This window comes from Poecilia reticulata, chromosome 6 (assembly GCF_904066995.2).
Source record: "Poecilia reticulata chromosome 6, P_reticulata-male-v2, whole genome shotgun sequence".
Taxonomy (NCBI): domain Eukaryota; kingdom Metazoa; phylum Chordata; class Actinopteri; order Cyprinodontiformes; family Poeciliidae; genus Poecilia; species Poecilia reticulata.
The window spans coordinates 21,394,414-21,416,543 of NC_088835.1; the positions used below are offsets into that span (position 1 = coordinate 21,394,414).

Here is a 22,130-nt window from a genome sequence, read left to right on the forward strand (position 1 = left end):
AGATTACGTTGGTAGTACAGCGAGGGCCCGTGTTGAGCCAAGCTTCTTACGGAGGCAGGAACTGGCAGCGAGTCGCATCTGGATCACTGCATGTGTGTATGCAGGGACTTGCACAAGCCTGATAACGCCATTCACACATCATGCGGTATGGTATAACAAAAGGACTGTCTGCAGTAACAAATGATAAACATATTAGTTAGCTTTTTCTGTGTAGTTTGAATAGGTGCACAGACAGTGAACCCAATAGTAATTTGGATATGTAAGCTTAAGTCGGATCCACAAAATTCAGCTGTAAAATTTGCACAGCATGGAGAAGACAGCAGACATTCAAAATATGCATCATTTTAGTTTAAAAATAAGTTAATAGAAATGAGAGTTTTGAAAAACTTATGAATGTAAAAGACGAAAAGGAGAAAATGGCACAATAATATATCCCATTGTTAGTGCTCAAAATACATGTGTGTTTTTTCTAAACAGAGGTATCATTTAAAAATGGGTTTTATTATGGACAGCGGGGTAAGTGCAATACTTTCTGGGGACATTTTAATCACTCAGTGGATGTGTTCTTTCTTCTCTGTTTCTTTGTAGTGTGCACATCATGCTGTTTTATTGCATATCAAAAGACTCCACAGAGCAGTGCTAAAATGCCATGAGCAGCTCTGTATTTAGGTTTTTGTGTCTTTCAAAAAAAGAAAGTGACTAGTCAGAAAATAGACCTAGCAGCAACAATGCTCCGCAACAGCTGTGATCGTTTTCTTTTACTCTTGGCCTGCTATGCTTTCAATTAATTCTACGTTACCATGTATATGTCACTCGCATAGTACAAGTTTATTAGTTTTTATATTTTTACCTGAAAATGTATAAGAATGTTGTTCTACACTTTTTTCTCTTTGATTAAAAAGTTAATATATTAAGTTTAAAAAAAAAAGATGAAAAAGAATACAATAGCCATAATGAAATATAAACTGTATTACACTTAAACTCTGACTAAGGTGTTATTTTTTTATTGAAAAAAACTTCCATTGTTAACCAATTTAAAATCAGACTAAATGTTAAAAAACATGCAAGTCTGTTTTTCTGTCACTAAATGATGGAGATAGAAATAATTTGCAGACCTCTATGAGGATAAAGCTTATAAACCTGAACATTTCATGTCTTCTATTAGATTTTCGTGTTGGAGTAGCACAAACGTGTGAAGAACAAGAAAAACTATGAACTTTTTTAAGTCAGGGGATAAAAATCTGAAAATGGATGAATGGATGTGCCTTTTTGTTCAACATCCCTTTTCTCCTTTACTTTGACAATCCTGAATAAAATCAAGTTCAACAAACCAAACTTTTAACATCTCTCTGAGCAATTTTCTATTCACCATCAGGAAATAAAAAGATCATGGCGCAACTGCAAACCAACGACTATATGGTTGTCCACCTAAACTGAAAGGGCAGAACAAAACAGCAATAATCAGAGAAGCGGTCAAGAGTCCCATGGTAGTTCTGTAGGAGCTGCAGAAATGCACAGGTTGGGTAGATTTGTTAACAGGACAACTATTTGTTGTGATCTCCACTAATCTGACCTTGGAAGAAGAAAGGTGAGAAGAAAGCCATTGTAACGTCAAAGTTTATGTGTTGGTGTAGCCTTGCTAAATATAACTTAGAATTGGTTGCAAGATTTGGAAGATTATTGAAGCTCTATATCCAATCTAACTAAGTCTGAGCTATTTTCAAAGCAGAAATAACCAAAAAGATGCTAAAATATAACTGCAGTATGACATGCTACACTATGCTGTACAAAGTACTGACTCCAGGTGCTGAACACAAAAGCATTCCTCAGTTCTTGGATTTTTATTTGAAAAAAAAAAAAGAAAAAGCATTTCAAAAACTATGTCTATCTTTCTAACATTTTACAATGCCCTATTTTGTGTCTCACGTTATATTCCAAAATAATTAACTTCATGTGACTGCAACAGCAGGTTCTGACCCTCGAGTGTGAAGATGCTGCTGGTCTTGAAGCCCTCTGCAGTGCTGTATCTCTGCGCTCGAGCCGCTCCGCGTGTGAGTGTCAAGAAGATTCCAGGTTGGCTGACCACTTCGAATGAAGCGTAACCTGGTAGAAACAGACCCTGGTGCTGAATGAATGTGGCTCTGCGGCTAAACTCTGGCCCTCGACTCCACTGCTCCAACTGGAGACGGCTGCGTCCCGACACTGTGAGAAAGTAGTTTGGCCTCTCCGCAGACTCAAGAGAAACTACAGGAACACCTGAAAAAAGCAAGACATTTCTGATTAATTTATACCTTCACAACAGCAATAACTGTTAGTTTATGCAGTGATGGATGCTTACGTGATGTCCTGTTCCTCCACAGCCCTGTAGTGATCATGAAGTTGAACAGAATGCCTGGAGCTGGCAACTGTCCCGGTCTCTCTCTCGTAAGTGGAAACACTGCGCTGCTGGTACGATTCACTCCAAACATGGTGTCATTAAAGACAGCACTCACCAAGGAAAATGGGCCATCGCCGAGCTCTTTGGGGAAATGAGGCAGAATAACAGGAAATGAGTTTGACAACAACCCCTCTGGGAATGCATATAAACCCATAAACAAAAGAAGAAAAGAAGATCCTCACTTGTACGCACCTTGATTATAGTATTCGCAGTCATAGGCTGAAAGAGACCGTTCAGAAGTGTTTAAAATCTCAGAGGTAGTAACATCCAGAATTCATAATTTCTTCCTACACCGTTTGAACTTTTCACATTTTTTTAAAAAAACATTAAAGCATCAAACTTTCAATGTGTTTTATTAAGATTTTATGTTATCAAGCAACACAAAGCATGCCTTAAAGTGGAAGGAACATGATGCCTGGGTTTCCAAAAAGCAAAAAAAAAGGAAATCTGAAAACTGTTTTGATTTCTATTAAGCCCATTTTTTAGATAGTTGAAGCTCAGCCAGCTCAGACTGTGAGCATCTATATTCATGTCTTCCCATAGACTCAATTGGATTTAGGTATAGACTTTAACTGGGACATTCTAGCCTATGGATGTGCTTTGATCTCAACCGGCTCATTGTAGCTCTGGTTGTACGTCTAGGGCTGCTACACTGCTGGAAGGTGAAGCTCCACTTCTGGAGGTTTTTCTTCCAGAATTGGTCTGTTTTTAGCTCTTTCCATCTTTCCATCAACTCTGACCAGCTTTGCTGTCCCCGCTAAAGAAAAGTGTTCCCATAGCACAATGCTGCCATCACCAAGTTTGTTCCAGGGGTATGGAGTTACATCTCTACCACATACGTTTGATATGTTCACCACATGACTGGAAACATGGAAAACTCCAAATTAGACTTCATATGACATTCTTACAACAATGGCTTTCTTTTTTTTCAGTGCAACTACTGTAACTGTAGAAAAAGGTTGATCTAGAAGGTACTAAAGATACAATATGAACTGACAATTGTAAGTATTGGGGTTGACTATAGATGTATGGTGCAATTTTTAATGAAAAAAAAGCAACAATACTTAAAAATAATGGTTAGTTTGTCCTGCCAATTCCTAAACATAATGTTTCTTTGTTACATAAAATCCAAATAATACACATTGAAGTTGAAGACAACATTTTCAAGAAGCATGGCAATAAAACACTTGCTTCGGTCTGTCTATGCGAGCATACTCACGGCACACAGAGGGAGACCTCCAGTGTATCGTGACCCCCTGTTGACAGCATTTGTGTGCATACGCAGCAATGGACGTACAGAGACACTCACAGTCTCCCCCGCGGTTGCAGTTGCAAGTGTCTGTTAGGCAGTTCCTATAAAACCAGGCCACATCAACCTGAAGGGCACGCACAACATGCATACACGGTCAGAAACACAGAAACACACACATAATCATAGACTGAACCAGGCCAATGCTCGCTGGGAGAGGCTGGGGGAGGTCTTGTTTACGGGATGAGTAGTTTTTTAATAATTCAGAGGAAAAGGATTGATGTGATATCAGGACAAAGAGAATGTGGGTCGGATTCTAGTGCAATATATGTGATGGGTGCTAAGATGAACAGCCAAAATACCCCAGGCAGGATTAACTGGACCTCCATTCTTTGACAGCAAGTATTATGATTCACTTAAGCAGCACATTTCATCCAGATAGTACTTTAATGTGGTAGTTTCTAAACTTGTCAGTGTTACGAAAACAAGAAGAAGAGGCTTGGAAGACAACTATCATTTACCCAAGCTTAAACACATGTATTCTAAATAATCCAATTAATAACCTCATAATAAAACAAGTTATGATCATTGTTTTTATCTGTTGTAAAACAGCAATCAAGATAAGTTTTTATTTGTTGATTTTTTTATAGACGTGGTGGTGCATGTCGTTTCATGACCCATTGCGAGTTTCAAAACCCGATTTTTGAAAACACTGGTTTACATTGCATCACAACTCATTAATATTATGAAGACTGTAGACATGAATTAGATAACAGAAACAGAAGCATTAGAATTAAAATGTATATTTTGCCAGTGCTGCAAGTCAACAGAAATAATGTTTCTTAATCACAGCAGATCTAAAAAATAAAAGAGTAAAGTTTGATTCAATGTCAAACACAAGAAAAACAGGTGCTGTGAGTATTTCTAAACAGTGCAGGTAAACCTAGTTTAATCAATTTTAGTTTAGATTTCTGTGGATGGTATACACCCTGGTTAATAATAAAAAATATGCTCAACTAGGGTTGCCATGACCACACATATTTGAAATAGATAAGAAAATCCAGCACCAAGAGGAGCTTCCGTGTTCACATGTTCAGGATTTTCTTTCATCTTTCAAGAAGCAAACCTCTATAAACATTATTTGTTTGCATTTAATTGGTTGATTATCCAAGCAAGGTATGTGCCACACTCACATTTATGGCCCACAGACTGTTTCTGTTTATGCAAACATGGCTCCATCTACTGGTAATAAACAGATAAACAGTACTTCAATCTCAGAAAAAAAAAAAAACTGTGTGTGTGACACAGAGAGAGAGAGAGATATTGTGGAGCCCAGCAGCTGGTGTGCAGTTTATCTCTTAAAAAACAAAAAGTGTATTTGCCGGGGATCAGTTAAGAGTCGTTCCCATAACCCCTCTCCAACCTCTTCTCCCCTGTTACAAGCCGGATAACCTTTCCACTGCAGCATTTACTCTGCATGAATGTGAGTTGGTGACTGTGTCCGTTTTTGTGGCACTTACCACGTTGTGACAGGGTGCAAAGACATCGCTGTAGAGGAGAGCACACTCCCTCTTAGCGTACGGCTGTCTCCCCAAGTCCCGTTCACACGGTCGCTCAACTATGTAGTCACTTTCACACTAAAACACACACACGTACACGCACACACACAGAGGGAGATCAAGTGTCTGATTACTCTTAAATATCACAGTGGACTCAAGGGAGACCAGCTCACGAGCAACAGGGAGCGAGGGACGAGTGAGCGAGTCAGGGAGACGTTTATAGACAAAGACAGAGAGAAGAAAGGAGATAAAGGAAAGATCAATGCAGTACGGCTAAGCTGAGTCATACCTGTCCCAGGGCCCAGCTGTTTCCAAATGTCTGCGCGTTATTGACTTCCATGTGGCTAGATGTGGTCATATCATTCACTGTCACACTGTCAAAATTTCCACACAGGCCACTGAGGAGCCCCTGGAGGAAAAAAAAAAAAAAAAGAGAGAGAAGTAAGGTTTAAAAGTTTTTATACTCCTTTAACTTTTTCACTTTAAAACAACAAACTTCATTGTATTTTCTTGGGATTTATTTGGGAAGGCCTGACACAAAGTGGAGCATAATTGTGAAATGGAAAATGATAGACGGTTTTCAGATTTTTCTTACAAATCTAAAAATCTACTTGTACTCAACACTGTTTGATTTGGACCACATTCTTATAAACCTGAAAAGATCATGTTCTTTGTTCACACCTTCCAATGGGGTCCAGCTCTTATATGTACGGTCGTCTTGCGGTCCCAGAGGATGGTCAGATCCTGACTGGAGAAGTGGACCACGGTGTAGTAACCTGCATTCCAGATCTCAAACTCTGACCCTCGACCCACAACAGTAGAAGGACTCTAAAAAGGGAGTAAAATATGGGATTGAATTTAAAATAAAAAAACTTAACAGAGTTCTTTGAAAAAAGTTTAGACTGGTGCTATGCGTGTAAAGAATGTACTGGATTTCCAGAGTTGTCAGTGAAGTAGATCTTGGTCAGTCCCACATGAATGACCAGTATTTTCATGCACACAATGCCGCTCTCATAGCAGTCCTTGTTTTGGGCAACAATGGATACTTCGGTTTCTCCAGCACTCTAGTGAGAGAGGAAGGGGGAAAAAAAAAAATTTTAATTCCTGCGATTATTCTCATTCCTGTCTGACTGTATGCAGAGAGCAGCTGCAAACATTTTTATTTGTGTATCAAGAATTGCGGAAAAGCCAAAATCATCTGTCCAATTTGAATAAAGTGGGGCTGACAACACAAGGAAACAGTGTTGAGACGCAACTCTGACCTGTTTCCCAATTCTTTTTTTAGGCCCGAGCACTGGCCAGCAGTCGGTTGGGTCTGAACCAGAATGTCTGTTCTGCTAATTCTAATTCTATATCCCTGGGAGCGCAGGAGCCCTGGGGTTTGATGTGAACACTGGTTTCTTTGTATCACTTTCAGCTTTGCTCAACGTCTGCTTGCGTTACTGCGGTCCACGCCCAGCTGCGCTCTCACTCACCCACAAATACACACAAACGCACTTTTAATCTGCTCTAATTAAAACCAACTTTTTCTTTTGAGATTAGAAATGACCTTAGATCTTGTTTCCCCAGATTCAAATCAGTCTGGGGCCAGGAAACGCTAAAACGACGTTCCTCCCCACATGCTAACTCCCTGCTAGAATCCCGTGTCGTGCGTGATGCAAGCAGAACACACTCACTTTAAGCAGGTAGACCTGGCAGTCAGTTTGGTAGTCATATTCGAGGCCATCAAAGGTGTGATAGTGTCTGTCGCTGTACACAGTACACACAGCTGGACATGGAGAGTAGCTGCAGTTAAAATAGCCCCGATGGCACACACTTGGAGGACAGGTGCACCAGTGAAGAGCAGAGAGGAGAAAAAGATGGAGCAGATGTGTGAATTAAATGAGTTTGTTGTTCTTATAGATTTTAAGTTAAAGCCATTACTCTAGAATTCAGGGCTTAGCGATTAATGTATACTATATTAAAAGAGAGAAAACAAAGAGCACAGGAGACACATTTACCATCTGTAGCAAGATGTTTCCACAACTTGTCCAGGCAGGTATTCAAGTCCAAGCCACGCGCAGGGGCAGTTCTCTGGATAGTAGCATTCCCCCTGGTGCAGCACGAGCCTTCCAACAGACAAAACACCAGTGGATTGCACACACCTTGCAAGCAAATATATTAAATCCTAATGCTGCACTTTAGCTCATTAATTAAAATTGATTACAGATTCAGATAAGCTTCCAGGCAGCCACTGCTTTAATTAATGCTAGCTGGTAAGTCTTTTAAATCCAGGAAATCTAATAGAGGTCAAAATCTCTTCGGCTGAATGACGAACAAATTAAATTTACACAAGATTATAATAACTGGCTGAGTGGTCATTAGGACAAATGACTGTTATGATAGTAAACAGACATTGTTCATTGATAGAAATGTGTTACACATATTGTGCCTCACAAATGTTTTCAAACCCCGTTCATCACATTTTGTTATTAAAGCAACCAAATCCAGTTTAAATTCGCCCCATTTTCTTTCAATAGCTCTAAATAAAATGTAGGACAACAAGAAGTCATATAATATGCAAATATTTTTTGTTAGTGAATAATATCTAGATACATTTAGCTAGTGCAAAAATACTGGAAGAAGGTAAGCCCTTCTATTACCCTGGAGGACAAACACAGCCTGGTATGCACAATGTGTTGGGTGGGCAGGTGAGGTTCAACATCAGGTTACGGCAGGTCGGTGCACAAGCCATGCCTCCTCTCTGCTCCGTGCAGCTGTGGTACACTTTTCCTTCTGGACACTCTCCCTCTTCTACACTGTCTGGTTCTACAACATTCAGACGCACACATACTCGGCAAAATCAATGAAACAGTTGCTTAAAACATCAGCAGCAGCTGCCAGTCATGAGAAACAAGCTTCAACTTCAGAAACGAAGCTCTTGATTACAGCCAGAAAGGCGTAGCCTAAAACTGTACTTTGTTGTTGGAATGAACAAGAGGGGGAAGGGGGCAGAGAGGATACCTTTTTCTTCTGGCTCACACTCCATCTTCCCATTTCTGCACAGGCTAGTGAAGGAGACATGGGAGAGAAAGAATCAAGTGTTAGTGAAAGGGAGTAATGTTATCAAACACAATCTTAGTTTAAGAGCTTTACGTCTCATTTGATAATCGCTGAAGCTTTTATTCCTTCTCAAAGAAATCAAATGGTGTATTCAGGTATGACAATGTGTAGGTAGGAGAGAAGGAGAAGAATGTTTTAAATGTTCAGACCGAGTTGGAGCAGCTGCGACATACCAAGGGCCAGATGCACTGAAGGTCACTTCTCCTGGCTGCGACACACCGCCCATGGAGTAGCAGTGACACTGTGACCTGATGAGAAACCCAATGCATTATTTTGATGCTTTCCATGTCGACTTGCAGAAAAGCAACTGGTGCAAGCCAGTTCTCTGTTGCGTTCAGAATCACTTGTTTTTAACGGATAATTTAGGAGATGCATCAGTCTTACAACTGCACACAGCGCCTGCGCACATCGTCATAGTAACTGCCATCTAGACAGGCGCAACCTTCGGCGCAGTCAGCTGGGCTGCAGGTCTCGGTGTTGGCAAGACCACGACAGGACCGGCCACAGGAAGACACGCATGAGTGGTACTGCATTCCTCCAAGACATACAACTCCTAAAGCAGCAGCAATAAACAAACAAAGCTCAACATGAAATATCACTAAAATGCTTATTTTTTTCTAATTAAACACATAAAATAGCGATTATTTCTATTAATGTTGATGATTATGGTTTTCAACCATATAAAATCATAGAAAACAGTCACCTACTTACCGCACTCAGAGACTTGCGACCTGAAATTAACGTCGACTCCATGTTTGGAGCAGAGATAAGCGTAGTGAGCCAGCGCAGTGCACAGGCAGCTGCTCCCACAGCGACAGGCCTGGTAGCGGCACTGCTGCTGGTAGATGTTTGGACTAATGTAGCCATGACACGGAGCAAACACACTCTCCACAAGCACATCACACTGGGAAGCATAATATGCTGGGCCACATGCAAAAAGATCATCATGGACTGACCGACCAGAAACAGAGAAACTTCAACAGCAAAATTTGCGAAAAGACTAACCGTTGTGCTGGTTCATCTCACACGGGTCTACAATGGGCAGGTTAACTGGAGCGACACAAGCAGACGACACTTTCCAAGCATTGGCGTGAAGCTGAGGAGTACCTTCTATCATCCCTGCTGGAGACCTGCAAGAAAACCCATGAATAACGTTCACAAAAAACATTTTTAACATTTATATTCATATAGATGGAACATCTTTACAGGAAATCGTCTCGAAGGTTTCCGTTAAAAGTTCCACAAAGTCCCAACGTTTGTCCACGCCACTGGCTGCCGAGCTGCAAGTACACCCGCCCTCCTTGGCCGTCATAACGCAGGCGTAAACCAATCCCTGTTTTTAGCTGTGTGACCACAGAGGTCAGTCTGTGCACCTTTACTGCATCTGTACATCCAGAGAAAATTATTAGATTTGAAAAGTTATGTTCCATAACTAAAATATTACATTTTCTAGTTTCAATTGATGCTATTATTTATTTGCAGCCTCTACCGTCAACATAGGGCAGGGTGGGGGTTGGGTTGACACCGATTATCACCTCCCCTTCTCTGGTCAAGGTGATCTGATGACTTGCATCTTCATCCAACACCACTGTCACTGACTGAATGCACACCTGATGCTGTCGTGAAACAGTGACAGTCATGTCATGAAAATACGCAGAAATACACACACACACTATATCACCAAAAGTATTCAATCACCCATCAAAGTCATTCAATTCACGAGTGCTAAACTTGGCCAACGCATTTCGGACAAGTTTATGCCCACTTCGGTACATGAATTGGCAGTCTGTTGAGCTATAATTGGTTGTTGAGTCTTGATAGGATGCAGATATACTGTACATTTCAGGAAGAATGGTTAAATATTGCCCTAAACACATTTATAATCCTTGTAGACAGCTGTTCCATAAGAGTTGAATCTTAGAAAAAGGTGGGCCCATAAGGCTTTAGCAGTGAGAAAAATTGTCATTAGAAATTGTGGGACTTTCCCAGTCCCACTTCCTGCTGGAAAGGCGTATTAGATGTGAATTTGCTTTTATCTAGACCGTTCCATTGTCATTTTGTCTCTGTGTTCATAGCTGATGTCAAGTTTTTTTGTACAGCACATTTCAGCAACAAGGCCGTTCAAAGTGCTTCCCATTAGAAAAACAACAAGCTTCTCAGTAATATGCACAAACTTAAAATAAACAATACAAAGGGACGGTTTTTTTTATAGCTGACATGGCGTCCACTGGGTTTGGTCCTGACAATGAAGTCCAGACAATAAAGAGCAGTTTGCTAAGATTGAGACAGGACAACTGTCTCAATCAGCTAGAAAAAAAAAAAAAAACGGGAAAAGAAAACATATTTCTTAGTGTAGCACTTTATTATGCATGTGTAAAGGACAGTGTGTTACCTCTTCACAGGTGGTATACTGCAGCGTGATGGTGAATTTGCTGCTGCCTCGGCTCTTTGCCAGCACATACTGACACGCCCCCGGCTGGAGAAACATCCTGCCGTCGAATGTTGTCACAAACATGTCTCCTACAACTGAACACTCGGCTGTGATGGAAAAAAATAGAAAGGTGACTTTTTCCATCTCCTTTAATTGTTGCTTACAATCACAAAAAATTAGGATAGCATAAAAGTGTGTTTTTCTCAACAGCCACCCCTATTCTTGGTTATGCATTTGGTGGATTCACCTATTTGTGTATTTTTCTGTAGAACACAAATCGGCTGAAAAACTGCACAGTTTAAGACAGTGTTCATTATGCATTTTAATGCATATCATGTTTTATGGAGTGTAAACTATTAAAGCAGGCAACTGAAAGCGTTTTTTGGAAGACGACTCAAGCATTCACACATTTTAGCTATATGCAGACGCCTGCGGTCTCCGAATACTGCAGGTTCACTGGACATATGGATGTTCAATATCAATTTTAACAATACTATAAAAATCCATTAATATAAATAAAACTGAAGAAAAAAATTTCTAAAATGTTCACATAAATGTAATAAAAATGTGTCATTTCTAAATAGGAATAAATTTATTCCCATAAAAGCAGGTACCAAGAGTATTTTCAAGGAAGTATGCCCTGCTTGAAGCTCAGAAATTATAGTTCGGTGTTCACCTTTGAGCTGAAAAGGGTGAACTTCATGATAGGATTAGATAAGCTCTCTATTGCCTTCAGAAAAAAAGTAGCAGTTTATGAGTTTAATAAGGGATTTTGACTACCAGGAAAAAAAAAATTGTCCAATCACCATTTTTTTAAAATCCCACAGTCTTTGTAAGGTAATAAAAGGTTTTATGCACTTATTTTGTCTCTGCCCAAAAAATGTGCTATTACTGATAAATGCCATTTTTTATGAATTAAAAAAAGGTACGTTCAAAAGTCCCACCACTTCACATGTGGTATCATTGAAAAGCCCTAAATGTCCTCTCCAGATACCGAAAGGAATTAATTCAGTAGAATGCAGGGGGTGGGAGATACTCAAGTTTAGAAATGTCCTAGAGGACAAAAATGAACTACTGGTAGTCAGGAGGATATTAAATCAGCCAAATATGAAGGCCAAACCACGGTCTGCCAGAGAGGACCAGTACTTATGGAATAATATTCTTCGGACTGAATTCAAATTATTTAGACATCATAACAAAAACATAATTGACATAATCCTAGCCAGCTCACAATCATACGATTCATCATGAATTCTCCTCTGAATCAGTGTTGGATCAGCATTAAAAAGAAAAGAAGGATGCTGAAACATGACTGGACCCTACAACAAAACATTCATCAAAGGGCTGTCAGAAAAGTAATAATTTTCCGACAGCCGCAAAGACCAGGTGATGATATTATAGGTATTACTAATGGTTGACTTGAAATAGGCTGTACGTTCACGTAGCTTCTCAAATATCTCACAGTTGTAAGTGAGGAGTGAGAGAAACTCAACAAAATGAATTTAACAAAATAGGGCGAGTAAAATATATTAGAAGCTACAGTGTCCTAGCTTTATTCAAAGTGAGAATACAAATCTTTCTTGACATTTTTTGTCTAGTAAGTAAAACAAGATTTTTTTTTTCCCTCTTTGGTTTGTTTAATCTAGCTTTTCAGTTTCTCCTCCAGAAAAAAATGAGGTTAGATATTGTTATGTGAAAATTTCTTATTAAAAAAGGGTAACATGACTATCAAATTTCCTAATCAGTAGACTCACCTGTGCAGTTATTCTCTGTGCAATTCCACACTCCTCCCATGCAAACACTAAAAAAAAAAAAAAAAAAAAAAACAGGTAATGAGCAAGTTAATTATGTCATATATTCCAACAAAAGACGGTTCACACGTACCAGACACTACAGCCTTGTTGAAGCACTTGTCCTTGCACGTAAGATGTTCCATGATAAACACAAGGACACTGAGATGCAGGGATGCATGTTCCATTCTGTAGGATGAGACCTGTGTGCAGAGAGGGCTTACGTTCAGTTATCTCGACTTATTTTATTAACCTGGCCATCCTCTTATTTGGTTTAAATACCGTCAGGGCAGTAGCAACCATCCAGGCAGTGCAGGTTGGTTCCAAGACACTCTTTCTCAAACGTACATGTGGGCGGACAACAACTAATACAGTCTCTATACACAAAGCTCTCCTCGCAGCCGTCATCTGTGATAGCACAAACAGGAAACAAGCAATAACAATGACACATGAGGGCCTGAGGGGATAAGTCTGTTTAACAGGTGTGTCAGTGGAGACCCTTACTACACGATGGAAAACTGTCCCTCCACTCTCTTACAGGGTATCCAACATGTGAGCAGGCTCTGGTGTATTCAACCAAAGCTCGACAAAATGTTTCCTCATCATCGGACCTAAAAGGAAGAGAACATTTTTTTGGAATAATTGAGTTTCTGATATACAAGATTCTGTTCAAATAAAAGATTTGAATGCATACAGTTGGCTGTGATCAGGCTATGACTTACACACAGAGGTCAGAGACACAGCTGGCGACAAAGGGATTCGGGTCGATGTTTTCGTGGCAGGACAGAAACGGAAAGAAAAGGAGAGCGCTGCATTTCTCAATGGCGTCCTGCAGATTTGCAAAGAATGAGAAGGTCGGGATAAATACGTTTGAAAAAAAAAGAAAACATAAGTACATTTATACACACTCGTGTGCATGATTGCCACATGAATTATAGTGTTCATGCATTTGAATTATTCATTTCTCGGGGTTGAATGATTACAAATTTGATTATTTCTAAAAGCAAGATCTGGGGATACAAGTTGGTCTGGAATTATTGTACTCCTGAAATTATGCTGAGGTTTCAACCAGAAGGATCAATCTTAAGTGAGGTAATATTGGTAAAGATGTTCAAGTAAAACCAGCAGCCTTCGTATCAAAACACTCTCAGTAAAAGTTGTATAGTTTGACAAGACAAAAATGTAACTCTTTGGCCACATGAGGTAAGTTTAGAAAGGTGAGGCTTTTAAAACCAAAGACTGATACACAAACCGTCGTGCATGATGGTGGCAGCATCATGCTGAGGGTCAGTTGTACTGCCAGTGGTGCTGAGAATTGCACAAAGTGAGGTAGAGCAATGGGAGAGTTTTTCAACAAATCAACAGAAAGGTAGATGAAGCTTGAACACAGCTGGGTGTTCTTACAGGCCAGTGATGCCAAATGCACATCAAAAATGGTTTTAGAAAGAAACCATACAGCTCAGTTTACCTGAATACTGAACACACAGGCCTAAATTTATTTAAATCTGTATGTGTAATTTTAATCTTGTGTAGATTACCACATATATATAAGCCGCACCGGGTTATAAGCCGCTGGTATCTCCACCACTCTCAGTTTTCCACAAAAACGCAGCAGAGGGAGTTTCCTTAATAAATCTGCTATTAAGGACACAGCCCTCCGTCTCCAACGCCGAACCACGGATTAGTTCACGCCGAGTTTACGTGCAGCGGCTCTATTTCCCTCCTGTACTGCCAGATCAATACTCCTCAATTTAAAAGCGGCATATTTTTCTTTGTGTTGTTTCAGTGATGAGGGGGTATAAGTTTGAATAAATTTCTCCTTTGTGCCTGCTGTTAGCATATGCTTGTTCTAATCTATATGAAAATTAGCACTTTCTTCTTTGATTTCCAATTTTGACTTCCAATGATTCACTTCCTACTAAAGAGTCCCCCAGGTGGTTGAAGAAAAATTCACAGAAAAGCCGAACCGGGCAAGAAGCTGCATGGTTCAAAGCGTGGAGGAAAATAGTAGCGGCTTATAGTCCGAAAAATACGGTAGATATTTGCAAATATTTTATTTGCAAATATTTTATTTCTCTGGCCAATTTGTATTTTTAATGAGGTTGTCTGTTGTATCATGAAACTAATCAACGAATAAATTAATTGTTGCTTTTCTGTCCTAAAATCAAATAGGCCATATTGGACATTTCCGTTTAAATTTGTATGTTAATACTGTGATACTGTCAAGCAATGCTATTTGTACTCAAGGTTACGATAGCATCACAATCTCATATCAACCCATGTCTAAACTCAACATGTTCTCTTTTGCCAATTTCCATACAAAAATGAAATAAAATACAATGAAAATACAAATACAAAGCTGAAACATTTTTATATGGTTCTTACATCCATGTCTGACTCAGAATGGCAAGGGCCATTAAAGTCAAGATCTACAGAGGGACAAGCTCTCTCGTGAGGAAGGTCCACTGTCCAGCTGTTAGCAAACACCGCAGGCTCATCTGTTCGAATGCCTTAAACACAGAGTGAACACATGACAGTATGTCACCAACAGGCTCATATCAACAGATTAGAAAATGACAAGTACATGTTCATTTCTCATAAGTACAACAAGAAGCCCATTTAAACAAAACTTGGCATTGCAATGACCTAATTATTTTTGAAAACTTTCTGCCAAAAAAACAGAGATTATAATTAATATTACTGGCCATGTGAGGACATTTTCATACTTCTTCTAGGCTTTTAGAACCAAAGTGACTGCTCTGGTGTATGATAGTCCCGCCCCTTCTATAATTGACCAGAATCGGCGCTGAGTGTATACTAGCAATAATTGCACTGAGTGGGTGCTGAGTGAGGAGAAAAACGGACGAGGGGCCAGTTTGCCCAGTCCTACCCCGAGCACTGGTGAGGTCATCACCAGCAATGTGGTTGAAGTTCCCACACAAGCCACAAGGGGTGCCCTGGTGCTCCTCGCTCATCTTCAGGTAGACACCTGAGCCTCCATCCCAGGCCAAAGAGAAGCCAAACACACTCTTGACAAGCAGGTAATCAGCCAGTCTCTCTATAAACACCCCGCCTACAGTCTGAGGCAAATTTAACCTGACGTTTCATAAACACAGACAAAATGAAAGAGTCACAAATGATACTGTCAGGCATTGAGAAATGTTGATGGCTTTGCCATTTATTGGTCAATGTTATTAGGTTGTTTTGTTCTCCTCACACCTGCGACCTCCCTGGTGGACCTGATATCCAGAGATATGGATCTCCTCCTCGTTTGGGAAGAACAAACTGAGAGCCCTTGGACAAGAATACACACTTCCCTCGCACGCTCTGCTATTGTGAATCTGAGAAAGCAAGCAAAATAATGGAGAGGTAGGTTTAAATGCATTAGATTATCATTAAAGAGTTTGTTTGTTTTAATTATGGAAATAAAAAGGAGAAACTTTGATGTTATATAGTTAGAAATTCCTTTTTTATTGTTCCACTTTGGGGAGATTTCTGTGCAACTGCAGCAAAGCAACAGGCAATCAAAGTAGGTTCACACAAAGACAGGTACAAATTGAAAGAGAAATGTCAGCTAACCGAAAAAGTATGTCCATGGATTGAACAGTAAGACCATTAAAAATGGATCAGCAGTGTGGCATGGAGGCCATCAGTCTGTGTCTCTGCTGAGCTTCTGAAAAAGTGCAGATTGCCTTAATAGCAGACTTCAGTTCATCTGCATTGATTGGTCTGGTGTCTCCCGTCTTCCTTTAGACAATAACTGCCAGACTAAATTGGGAGGGATTAGGAGATAATAATTCCTGGCTAATGGCAATGATGTCATGGTCATTAAACCTGATATTGGCACTTTTGGGGAGTGTCAGCAGTTGACAGATGCTGTGAGGGAATGATTTCAGCATCTCCATAAAGTTGTCCTCATGGACAGCTCTGCTGACTTTGGACTTCATAAAACAAATGACATGTCTCCTCAAATCATCACTGACAATACAAAAAGTCACATTGGACATCAATAGACTTGGATTCCGAACCTCTCCACTCTTTCCCCTGATGGCAGAGTGATTTCAAAATCAAAAGACAAAATGACTTTCATCTGCAAAAGAAAACTTTAGACTACTGAGCAATAGTTCAGTCCTATTGCTGTAATAATAGTTACAGTTATATGTAATAGTAATTACCATGTCACATTTAACACAGTAAATGTGACATGGACTTTGCTTTGCAATCTACTCAAGGCTGTGGTCACCTTGGTGCTTCAGTCACTATTCCTTATCCATGTTTTTTCTTCCACAGAACTTTTCAATTTGCATACAACAGCCTTCAGCAATGACCTTCAGTGAAGTATTCTCATTGTGGACAGACTCAACAATTCTACTGGATAACTGTTAAGTCCTTTCCATTTAATCATAGCATAACATTTTTACACTAAGAAACACCATAAATATATGCTTGACATCTATAATTCTGTATTCACACAATTCCATATGTACATGTTGCTGTTAGAATTAAAGAAACAACAAAATACATTTACTGTTCAGTGATTTTGTCATCATTTGAGATTCTAATTAGAGGAGGAATTGGAACGAGTAAAGAATTTAAATACTGGGAAGGTTTAGCCACCGTTTATAATTTTTCTTTGTATACTAAAAGACAAGAGGAAAGATGCTAAAATGTGCAAAACCCAAGGCATACAGCAAAAGGTTGCTTAGTATGTTTTGTTTCAAATGTAAGGCATTTTGCTTTAATATACCTCATATAACACACAGCATTTTCATTCATACCAAAATAACAGGATGCTAAATAATGTTGAATATTGGCCTTACCCACACTGTGTATTCTGGAGTAGCTGAGTGACAGTCCTGAGCCAGAATATAAGAGCAGGTTCCAGGGAAGTAGAAGTAGATCCCATCAAATGTTTCAAAGTGATGCTGACCCCACGACCTGCAGATCCCATCTCTATCCTGGCCCTGGTTAGGTACTAGCAGGACAACGGCTTAATTAATTTAGAAATTGTTCTTGTAAAAGGACGTTTTTTTTGTCTTCTTTTTTTTTTTTTTTTTTTTACTAAACTGAGAGGGCAAACATATCATCTGATCTCGGTTATCATCTTTATATCTTTCATCATTTTGTATTTAATTAAACTTATCAGTTGAAAACAAATACCTGAATTTTGTAAAAGCCCTTTGTTGCTGGAAAATCCCCATGGCTTGCTTTGCCAAGATGCTGCTTAAGACCCTTCCCATAATCTGAGAGCATGGATGGCGGTTACAGTGATTCACATCCTGTAATTTTATCAGTGAGCGGCATTTTGTGCACTCGTTAGTGTCTCAATCATAAACGTACCCTAAGTATGTTGACTATTTTAAATTTGACAATTATATTTAAACAAAACTTGCATTTTTCATGTACTTTTTTGTCAAACATCTAAGTCATAGGTCACAACAGAACCACTTTAATGGGTTTTAGCACTAACTGAATCCCTACATGTTTCATATTTTTGTATGCTCAAGTCTCCAGGGTTCTCATTGTTTTTTTATCCGATGTCGAAAGCCTAAATTCAAAAGGTTCTTGGCAGGTATTTGGTAAGTCGTGAGGCTTTAAATCTCAATGGATGACTGGGTGGATGCACGACTTTCAATGAACTCAATTAGAAATACAGTCTTGAATTTAGTTCTTCAAATTGAAAAAAAATATATTTACTTGGATATCTGGATGGACAGGACAGAACCAGAAATTACATTCAAATTTAATGGCTAGAAAATTGACTTAGAAACTAAACTCCATAGCTATTGGTCATATCTTTTACACAGGTCTTTGTGAGTGGGTGTGTTTGAACACGGTTGGGAATTATGTGACAAAATAATAATACCAGAAGACTAAGAAACCTCTACTAAATACAACTGTTGAGTGTTTAGGTTATTAATGTTCGAAAGAGTCTCATTGTAACTGTCATAAAGTCTGAATGTGTTAGGATAGGCATATTATTTCCAAGACAGAGACAAACATGAGCCGACATAAGAGGATGAGATGAATGTGTGAGGATGCGAGTGAATGACTTACTGATCTGGCAGCGGTCTCCCAATGCCTGAAACTGAGAACAGTCACACACACTGTCCTCCTGACACCAACCTCCATTAAGGCAGCCACAATATTCTGAGACAGACAGAAAGACAAACTGAAATTCCTTCCTTACAGATTCTATGTTCTGCAAATGTGGGGTGAATTTCAAGATCGTATTTACCTGAAGATTCATCTCTGGCTGTGTAGTTGTGCAAAACGCTGCGTGACAGTGAACTTTCTGGCAGCAATGGCCTATATGTCTTGGGGGTGGTGGGGGTGGGGGGGGAGCAACACACAAAAGACATTTAGATCATTTCCTGTAAAAATTCTCAAAAACTAACAGCCTCACTGACTCTGTGCTACACCAGTTGTGTACCTGCTGCTTTAAGTTAAAAGTTGTATCAGAATGAGTGGGTGAGATGTGTGCGTGTTTGTGACTGTGTCTAGTTGGTTACAAAGACGGCTTTGTGCCGGATGAGGTGTTATGCGCATGAGGGTGCCCTGACCTCCTCTGGTTCTCTTAGGTGTAGTGTACAAACCTCCTCCCCAAGGAGATCCCGTTTCCTCCGAAGTGCATTAGCCCTCCTGTGCGCACACAAACATGCACATTAGTGGATAGAAACAGTCAGAGGGGAGACTTAAGTGCACTTTACACCACTTGAATCCAGACTTCAAACTTCTTTTCACTAAAGCCTTGCACACAAAAAAATGCGAGTTCACATTCAATCAGTTTCTGTCACACACATTGTCTTGGTTGAAAGCATTCATTTATCATGGCCATCCTGTGACTTTGGATGGGAATCATTTGTGGGAAAAAAAAAAAAATTCACATTTTTGTCTTTCATTTACCTCTGTGATCTTCCCTCTGCCACTGCAAGTCGGCTCTGACCTCCTAAGTAAAGTGACAACATCAGGATTAGAGTTTTAAATCTTAAAAAGTGTGGCTCCTTTTTAAATACAAACTTATTTCCATAGGTTGACGTGCTCAAGACAAATCAGTTTTGAGTTTTACAATTACAAAAGTTACAATAAAGGCTAGAATTATTACTACCTATTCAGATTTAAATTTCAGGCAATCTTTACATTCTTTGCAAACTTTACAATCTTTACATTCCTTCTAACAGGAGGCTAATAATAATAATGCTTTGGAGTTCCCTAATCCCTATCTTGACTTTAATTTGACAGAGGAGCTGTACAGGGAGCAAACGTTTAGTTTAATGGCAAGGAGACCTTCAAACCTCACATTGAAGCAATCAGAAGAGACATGACAGAAGCTTAACAGCATTTATAAAAATAACCAAAGTACTTGTTTGTTGTAAAGCCAGCATATATTTTCCATTGATTATTTTAAATTTTACAGCAAAAATAATTACTGCAATGGAATTTATCCATGTTAATTAAAGAATGGATCAATTTAATTTCACTTAATTAAAATTTAACTGAAATGTATTAATAATACTTAATAATATACTCTTGTGCATAATTTAAACATTTTGACAGATGCCGTGTCATTTCCTGTCAGAAACAAATTTGACTGGATGAAATAAATCTAAATCAGCAAGTGGCACGAATAATTTAGACTCAACTGTAGTCTGTATCAACAATTTGAGGAAGAAAGCTAAGGAAGCACTTTTTTATATGACTGGTAGGGACAAGTTATTTCTATTTGAGTTGATTTAATGTTAAAGTGAGAGACAAAGTCTTACTGCTTAAAAATAAACCGTAAACAAAAATTATTTCTCGAATGGAATTAAAAAAATGACAGTGTGTAGTGTTGGTTGATGACATTCTGGACAAGCAAAACTCTAACTTACCCTCAAGTAACAGCAAGTGGGAGACTGAAAACGAAAGAAGAAGAAATCGTTTCACTGTCCACTTTACGTTCATCTCAGAGTTCGAAAGGAAGTCCCACCGAAACGTTAACGGTGCATCTCAGCTGTCCCGAGAGGAAAGGGTTTAGGATATCTGGTAGAAGGACGCGGGATGAAACCTAGCTGCACCTGTAAAGCCACCTGGAGGAGGCGAAAGCCCCTCCTGAGGAAGATGACGAGCGGTTTGTCCACACCTGCGTGCACAGGTGAGCCTGCAGTGAGCTCTCTGTTACACCAACACCCCCATTCTGATTGCACGGGTCTGCTTTCTCATACTGTGATTTAGGGAGGGAAATTGTGGAGGAGGCCTTCATGACTGCGATACTCTGACCGACACACCAACAAGAGCGTCTGTTTTCCTATCTTGAGCAGAGTATAAACGCTAATTAACCAACTACATGTCATATTTTGGTATATCATGATGGAAATTACCACATAAGAGCTGCGTAAATGCTAGGTTATTAGCCAGTAACAGTGTTAACATTACAGGTGATATGTTGATTTAAAGAAAAATGTTGCCAGACATTTAAGTTTCCATAATAATTGATATATTTTTGAATTATGAATGAATCTGTTAATCTTGCTAGTATGCTGTAATACATTTCTAACAAATCTAACTTTCACGTGTTGCTAAGCTGCATCGAGTAGTACATTTTGAAAATTAATTTATTTTAGTATTTTTATTCAAAAAGCAAAAAAAAAAAAAAATTCACACAGCATCATTTTATTTTTGTATTTGTTTATTGTTAGGAAGAAACCAAGAGTTCAGTTTTTTGGAATATTGGACTAGTCCAGAGGTTCCCAAAATGTGGGGCGCGCCCCCTAGGGGCGCCACCGTGCCATTGCAGGGGGGGGGTCGGGAAGCCATCTGGATGAAAAAAAAACATGAACGCTGTATGTGCTGGGTTTTTACCTTAGAATGTTTTTCATATGTCAATTTGATACAGTAGGGGCTTCCACACTTCCCATATCTGTGTCCTCTGTCACTTTTATCAGCAGTTAAAACTGTTTCAACCGTTGTTAACATGTGGTAACCTGTTTTTCAGAGCCGCCATTAAACGCTTTGAGCGCTGTGACACTCGCGCTGGGTTTACACCTGTGTGGCAGTGAAGGAGACCTGCTGCTGCTGTGCAGAGCTACGAACGTGTGTGTTAGAATCATGGCAGCAAACCAGCAAAACGCAAAGAACTTTTCACAGTTTTTCCCCCAAACTAACCGACTGAGTTGAGTAAAGTTGCTGGATGCAGGTAATGTTAGCTAAAAGATGACTAGCTAGCTAATATCAATACAGCACCTTAAGCTTATTAACAAGTAGCCTGTAGGCTACCGATGTTGTTGTCTATGTTCAGCTACGTACATTAATTTTCCCCAAATATGAGGGAGGCGCAGGAGAAAAAGTTAGGGAACCACTGGACTAGTCTATAAAAACAATCTATACACCCCGATTTTGGCTAGATCTCCTATTGCATGAATTACTGCATCAATGCAGCTTGGCATGGCAAATGATTTGGCATGGTGAGGTTTTAAGAGTAAGGCAAGGGTGATTTAATAGCAGCAAGATAGATAGAGGAAAATTTAGGCCAGTAAATGTTTTTGTAGCCATTTTATGACTGATAAGGATCAAGATTCAGCTG

General features: G+C 39.5%; 1 protein-coding gene across 2 annotated transcripts in view; it reads right to left on the bottom strand.

The window, feature by feature from the left end:
- otogl (otogelin-like) overlaps positions 1 to 20,787 on the bottom strand; it is a 33,863-nt gene extending 13,076 nt beyond the window's left edge. Inside the window, exons 1-34 of one of the 2 annotated variants that reach the window (XM_008412404.3) lie at positions 20,440 to 20,787; positions 19,475 to 19,517; positions 19,165 to 19,210; positions 18,807 to 18,885; positions 18,626 to 18,718; positions 17,389 to 17,543; positions 15,788 to 15,909; positions 15,459 to 15,664; positions 14,954 to 15,078; positions 13,291 to 13,397; positions 13,073 to 13,179; positions 12,851 to 12,976; positions 12,663 to 12,771; positions 12,533 to 12,579; positions 10,740 to 10,885; positions 9,837 to 9,963; positions 9,554 to 9,731; positions 9,353 to 9,477; positions 9,059 to 9,268; positions 8,732 to 8,900; positions 8,521 to 8,595; positions 8,249 to 8,292; positions 7,888 to 8,053; positions 7,246 to 7,353; positions 6,922 to 7,060; positions 6,175 to 6,309; positions 5,927 to 6,073; positions 5,535 to 5,654; positions 5,207 to 5,323; positions 3,657 to 3,813; positions 2,630 to 2,656; positions 2,339 to 2,518; positions 1,978 to 2,256; positions 51 to 168 (exon numbers count right to left, since the gene is read on the bottom strand). In XM_008412404.3, coding sequence (XP_008410626.2) covers positions 51 to 168; positions 1,978 to 2,256; positions 2,339 to 2,518; positions 2,630 to 2,656; positions 3,657 to 3,813; positions 5,207 to 5,323; positions 5,535 to 5,654; positions 5,927 to 6,073; positions 6,175 to 6,309; positions 6,922 to 7,060; positions 7,246 to 7,353; positions 7,888 to 8,053; positions 8,249 to 8,292; positions 8,521 to 8,595; positions 8,732 to 8,900; positions 9,059 to 9,268; positions 9,353 to 9,477; positions 9,554 to 9,731; positions 9,837 to 9,963; positions 10,740 to 10,885; positions 12,533 to 12,579; positions 12,663 to 12,771; positions 12,851 to 12,976; positions 13,073 to 13,179; positions 13,291 to 13,397; positions 14,954 to 15,078; positions 15,459 to 15,664; positions 15,788 to 15,909; positions 17,389 to 17,543; positions 18,626 to 18,718; positions 18,807 to 18,885; positions 19,165 to 19,210; positions 19,475 to 19,517; positions 20,440 to 20,512 — 4,205 coding nt within the window. In that variant the 5' untranslated portion in view covers positions 20,513 to 20,787. The remainder of the gene's footprint in view (positions 1 to 50; positions 169 to 1,977; positions 2,257 to 2,338; positions 2,519 to 2,629; positions 2,657 to 3,656; positions 3,814 to 5,206; positions 5,324 to 5,534; positions 5,655 to 5,926; positions 6,074 to 6,174; positions 6,310 to 6,921; positions 7,061 to 7,245; positions 7,354 to 7,887; positions 8,054 to 8,248; positions 8,293 to 8,520; positions 8,596 to 8,731; positions 8,901 to 9,058; positions 9,269 to 9,352; positions 9,478 to 9,553; positions 9,732 to 9,836; positions 9,964 to 10,739; positions 10,886 to 12,532; positions 12,580 to 12,662; positions 12,772 to 12,850; positions 12,977 to 13,072; positions 13,180 to 13,290; positions 13,398 to 14,953; positions 15,079 to 15,458; positions 15,665 to 15,787; positions 15,910 to 17,388; positions 17,544 to 18,625; positions 18,719 to 18,806; positions 18,886 to 19,164; positions 19,211 to 19,474; positions 19,518 to 20,439) is intronic. The other variant, XM_008412406.3, reaches the window with a different exon arrangement.
- Between the last annotated feature and the right edge of the window lie 1,343 nt (positions 20,788 to 22,130).